Source organism: Aplysia californica, unplaced genomic scaffold, assembly GCF_000002075.1.
Source record: "Aplysia californica isolate F4 #8 unplaced genomic scaffold, AplCal3.0 scaffold00364, whole genome shotgun sequence".
Taxonomy (NCBI): Eukaryota; Metazoa; Mollusca; class Gastropoda; order Aplysiida; family Aplysiidae; genus Aplysia; species Aplysia californica.
Genome location: NW_004797634.1, coordinates 491757 through 497965, shown reverse-complemented (window position 1 = coordinate 497965; position 6209 = coordinate 491757). Strand labels below are relative to the sequence as shown.

At 43.2% G+C, this 6209-nt stretch overlaps 1 protein-coding gene across 1 annotated transcript in view; it reads left to right on the top strand.

The window, feature by feature from the left end:
- The first annotated feature begins 425 nt into the window (after positions 1–425).
- LOC101845631 overlaps positions 426–6209 on the top strand; it is an 8561-nt gene continuing 2777 nt past the window's right edge. Inside the window, exons 1-5 of the mRNA XM_013085299.2 lie at positions 426–568; positions 1393–1557; positions 3816–3995; positions 5062–5322; positions 5387–5418. Coding sequence (XP_012940753.2) covers positions 426–568; positions 1393–1557; positions 3816–3995; positions 5062–5322; positions 5387–5418 — 781 coding nt within the window. The remainder of the gene's footprint in view (positions 569–1392; positions 1558–3815; positions 3996–5061; positions 5323–5386; positions 5419–6209) is intronic.

Sequence of the window (6209 nt, the reverse complement as noted above, 5' to 3'; positions counted from 1 at the left end):
GCTAGCAAATTCTCCTTTCACACAGCCCCAATATTGTAGTTTTAGTATGTTCCTTTTTTCTCTGTTGTTACGGTGATCGCAAAAATTTATACCATCCACACAGTGTGTGACGTAATCTCAGGCATTCTTTGACACCTAATTTGCACACCCTCGCGGCTCCAGACATAGACTAAAATCGACAGACTGAACACCCCACCCCCCCATAAAACCAACAAACAAACAACAACAAAAAATTCAGCTTCTTTGACTGGTGAACTATTTTTGAACAGGGGGCGAATTCTGAAGCCTCCAAACAGTCGAGTTGTATGAACTAGGTTCTCAAATAACATTCCGCTTTTAGCTCGCAGATGAATCCTGACACGGTGAAACCGAACGAAAAGAACTCCTAGAGCTATACTCTCAACACAATCATCCTGACTGACATCATGAGGCTGGACTTCATCTGTCTCTTGCTCGCCTGGGTCAACCTGCTCGTGACGTCAGCAGAAGTGCTCAACGTTCTGCGCCGGGAACAGATCAGGCGTATGTCCAGTCAGATCATGAGATGTGGCGCCATACCTGGCCTTAGGTAGGATGTCTTGTTCACATCGTACACTTGCAACGGCAGAATTTAAATCAAATGGGCTACCGTCAGCTAGCTGGTCGGTTGTATTTTAAGCTCAACATTTTGGATTTAAAAAACCCAATAACACCCCTCCCCCCCCTAAATTAATCGCAGGTATTGATTTCACGTGCTCAAGAAACATTTTGTTGAAATTCAAGTTCTAAATGTTGAAAACAGCAAGACAATTACATTATGTTGATACAATTAGTTAAAAGAATGAAACCATATTTGTTTCTCTCTCTTCGGAAAAATAAACATAATTTGTTCTGGCTGAGAGGTGTATTTTAACACATTGCTTGCCGACGATACAAGTCGTGCCTTCCCTCCGCCACAGGACCATTTATTATTTAGTATCTGATATCGGAGAGTGTGAGTGGGTGGTTGGCGGGTGCTTTGGTGTGGTTTGTTTCTTCTTTCCTATCAAACATCTATCGTACTTATCTCCCCTTCTTCTTTTTTATGTTTGTTACTCTCTTGAAACACCTCTAATCTTCTGACGCTCATATGACCTTTTGCAGTTGCAAGCGCCGTAAAACTTCTACTAAAACAAACAAAAAAGGAGAGTGTACCATCTTGTAACGTAGTACAAGAACAACACTGATATTCATTTGTTAGGATCGCATTGTGTGCAGATTGAAAATGCGCTGAAGGTCGAACAATCATGTCATGATGCCAACTCTGAGGCTAGCTTTGTGGTGAGTGGTTAGGTTTTAAATTCATCCTTATCCAAACGGAAGAAACGATGAATGGATATAATTGTTTTCAGTGTTAACCTTTATTGTTTTCAGTTTGGCTGTGGTGAAAAGTGGAGAGGTGTGGACGCTCCCCATGGGCGTGGCCAATGTGACGTCACAAGAACCTGTGAGGGAAGACACAAAGTTTGCCATCGGTTCGCTGACCAAGGGGTTCACGGCAACATTGTTGTTGATGCTGCTGAAGGACTCGGAGCAAGGGTGGGTGAAGCGCAGGACGGAAGGATATTGGTTCAACCCCGACTACAGCACCGAAAGTTTATTTTTCGAATATACATGTAGAAATAATAATATTTTCACGCTCCTATAGAGATATACCTTGAATAATTTAGGAGGATGGCTTCGACCGTGTCAGTTACGGCCAATCCAGGCTTAGAGGGATACAAAGTCGTAGCAGAAAGCCCGATCGAGATCCAAGACAACAACTGTGGGTGGTTGGCGGGTGCTCTGGTGTGGTTTGCTCCTTCTTTCCTATCAAACATCTACCGTCCTTATCTCCCCTCCTTCTTTTTATGTTTTTACTCTCTTGTAACATCTCTAATCTTCTGGTGCTCATATGACCTTATGCAGTTGCGAGCGCCGTAAAACCTCTACTAAAACAAACAAGGCAACAATTCTCGGCCCACGGGAATCGAACTCGAGTCATCCGCGTGCGACGGCGAAGCGTCTAACCACTACGCCATGGACACTGGTAAAAGCTTATTAAATAAGTGGAACCTAACTGAAATCTTAACTCCATATTCAATTAGACCATGCCCAGATGTAAGACTCGCTTGGCAATGTCTTAAACAACCCAAGTTTAGAGACAGTATAAGCAGCAGGGTCATCGGCCATACAGTCTAGCGAGATACCTTCTTCTTAGCTTTTTCCAGTTTTTCAACATTGCTTCTCTGGACTTCCACCAATAAAACGCTATGTCTCTGTCCATTCTGCCTTCTTCAGTTGCTTTGGTTCCAAGCTGGGTTTCTATGTTCTTTTCCCATCATCTGATGTGTTACTCCCTTCAACCAACCTATACTTATTGTGCAATATTTTTCAGCGTAAACGTCTCCCGTACTGAACTTGATATGTATGTCCATTTATCGCTCGTCTGCTGGGTTGATTCGGTGCTTGTCAACAGGCTGAAAGGCCCTCAAGGGTCCTATTGGGTAATTTAGTGTGTGTGTGTGTGGGGGGGGGGGGTCGCCCGGGTAGTTGCATGTCCTATTTAATGTCCCGCTTTGAAAAAACATGTGAGTTGTTTTTTTTTGGGGGGGGGGGGGGGGTACGAAAAATTTAGCCTCTTAAAGGTGGCAAAGTGGGCACTGACTATAAAAAGGTTGTTTGTTATTTTCATTCATCCAGCAACAGCTGGGCCATCGCTCTTCTGTCTAATGCTTTGTGGTGATTAGCGCATGTTTGCTGCCGTTGCTGTAACGTTCCCAAGGGTGTATTGTCAAATCTAGATCTCACAGAAAGAAGTGTAGCTCTGGTGTTATTAAGGGATGCGCCGTGGAACCGATGAGGTCATTGTTTGTAAACATTTTTTATTCAACTTTCGATTCAAAATTTGGATGATTTGTTAGGGCTGTCTGTTTCGACCTTGCCTTTGACTGAGTAGGACGCAATATTAGTGCTGAAAGACATACTGTCGAGCATTAATGACTCAAACACATCTTGGATTTACACTTGTGTTCGACACATCCATAATTCGAGTTAACTGATAACGAAGCATCAAAAGAGATATCAGCCAGGGAATGGCAAATTGAACAAGCTTTTCGTGATTTCCAGTTTTCCGTATTCATGTTATTTGTGCCTGTCTGTGAAATAGTATAGGTTTAACTCCCCTATCAACACTATTATGTTATTGAAAAGGCAGGACCTCCGAGTTTAACGTCCACCTCCGAAAGGACCGGGCCAAGTGGGAAATTCGTGTAAAGTGCCTTTTACAAGGACACAACGTCAGACTGAGCTGGGGCTCGAAACCCCGAACTCGCAATCTTACGATTACGAGTCCGGTTGCCATCGCGCATGGCTGTAGTTGTCTTCGAAAGTCCAAGCTGCAGAAAGTATTCGAACTAGAGTGGCTCGAATTTTACTTAAGTGTTTCCAACTGAGTTGACAAAATAATGTCCTTGCGGCAACCGTATCCTTCTTTCAATAGACTGTGGGGTGGGGGTGGGTAGGGTAGGGGAGGGGGGGGGGGAGGGCGAGGCAAACAAACACACCAGCTACACACAAAGAGGAGGTGCAAATCGTCCAAGTTTGAAATAGAGCTCCTGAATAACCATATTCAGATTTGTTGAAATTTCTTCGGCGTACGGCCTTCCGTTCTTTCGTTTTTCTTTTCACAATTTCCTTTTACTACTAGGCTCTTCACCCCGCCTCCCAAATGACTAATTTTGTCAAATAGTAATAGGCTTTGAAAAACAGTATGTAAAACAAAATTTCATGCGACACGTTCCGTTCTCTGTCCCCAGTTACACAATGGACACCACACTCAAGGACATTCTCAAAGACGACAAGTTGTTCGCTGACCCCCAAAGGTCACAGCACGCCACGGTCAAGGACATCCTGTCTCACCGCATGGGTCTGGCCAGGGCTGACTTAGCCATCTTTGGCGGGTATCCAGAGAACCATACTCTGGCAGATGTTGCCAGGTGCGTCTGCTTTCGTCTCCACTTTCTGCCCCCCCCCTCATCCCCCTTTGCCCCGTCATTTGGGCTTCTGACACTGTAACCTTTAAACTGCAACTCCTTGGCTCCTTCTTACTACTGTCTTTCAGTCACACCCTTGATCTTAGGGTAGGTAATATCTAGCACCTAGCTTTCTCGGATAAGGGCAAAAAATCTTGGAGGTCCCGTGTGCTAGTTGCGCACATTAAAAATCTCTTGGTGGAACAAAATCGGCAAGAGTAGGCTTCAGTCGTAACCCGGGCAAAATTTAAAATCAATTCCTACCAAACTGAAAATATATAATGTGTCCAGTGCACTCTGTGATCTTATGCAGTTGTAAGCGCCATAAAACCCTTACCAAAACAAAAACAACAATAGTCGCACCACGCTTTTCTAACGACATGATTTTTCTAACGACATGATTCTAAATACATTTGTGTCACTAGACGGTGGAACCAGGCGCTCCTCAACTTTGAGGCACAAGAAATTATTGGCGTAATCGTAAAATCTGTTCATAATATGCCTTAGCTTTGATGAAAAAATATCCGTCTATCTTAAATAGAAGTCAAGATAGGAGCGTTTGCAGTAGAGATGGAAGTCGCCTGGTGTCGGAGGTAAACTTAGCACATGGGTGTCAAAGTTTGATGACCTTCAAAGCTTGAGTATCCTTGTAAACTGCAAATTTATATTTTTATACCTTTGATTAACGTTTTGTTTAGTTAAGATTCTAACGGAAATTTGTTATTAAATGTACCCCCGCCCCTCCCCCCCCCCCGCTCCCCCCCCAAACAAACAAACCCAAGCAACCCCCCCAAAAAACCCCAAAACAACCCAAAACAAAACAACAAACACCAAAGATTGATAGCAATTGACCAAACGGCAAAAAAAAAAGAAAAAGAAAAGAGAACCCCCCCCCAAAAAAAACAACGACCCTAAAGCAACTCAACCCAAACCAGCAACCAGAAACAGAACCACGGTTTCTTTGATTTCACTACTTTGACGAAAGCCTGATTTACCACAACACCACACGTTTTCCCTCTTCCTACCACAGCTCCATCTCCTGCCTCCCAGTGCTGAAACACTTCAGAGACGGTTACGTCTACAGCAACTTCATGTACAGCCTGGCCGGTCACGTGATCGAGAAGCTGACCAACCAGACGTACGCTGACGTCATAAAGTCACGGCTCCTGGGGCCTCTGCATATGACAGCAACAATGACGTCATTCAACACGAGTGACCCGTACCACGGCATGGCCCTTCCCTACGTGTCGGTGAGCGGACGCCTCACTCCGGCTCACCACAGCGTTTTCAGGTTAGAGAAAATCTTATGACTGGAAGAATTGACTGACACATAAAAATCATTCATGTATTCACAGTGGAGAGTATACGTTTGAGCAGAAGTGCACATGTACACTCAAAAACACATATTGATATAGACACACACATAATATGCACACAGACATACATGCACGCATGCACACACATATGCACACACATATACACACACATATACACACAAATACACTCATGCACACACACATGCACACATGCACACATACATACACTCACATGCACACATATATATATATATACTTTTACGTATGCACATGCACACATATTAATCTGATTTATACTCATAAACACACTTATACACAAGCATATATGCACGCAAACAGACACTCAGATTTTGCACAGGCATGTACAAACATCCACATGTACACACATATTCATACAAGTCCACACACACACACACACACACACACACACACACACACACACATACACAGAACACACTCAGCTGAGGTACTGGCATAGACATGAGCAACAGTCAAACATGCACACAGTCATACACAGTATTCATAAACAATTCATTATTATAACAATGCTCTTCAACACACCTTTCAGCAACTGAACAAACACTTCCATTCTCTTTATCTCTCGTTATAAACGAAAACATTTCCTTTTTAAAACTATTTTTCCCTTTCACAGTCTGTCATGTTATCATCTTAGTCGAAAAATGTGTCATCTGTAGTTTTTCCATTTTATTTTGACCCCCCGCCCGTCTTTCTCTCATACCTCTACATACATGGTTCGCATCTTTGTCATTTAAAAACTAGCATTTTGTTCAGCGCATTTTATCTGTTCAACTACTACTACTACTACTACTACTACTACTACTACTACTACTACTACTACTAC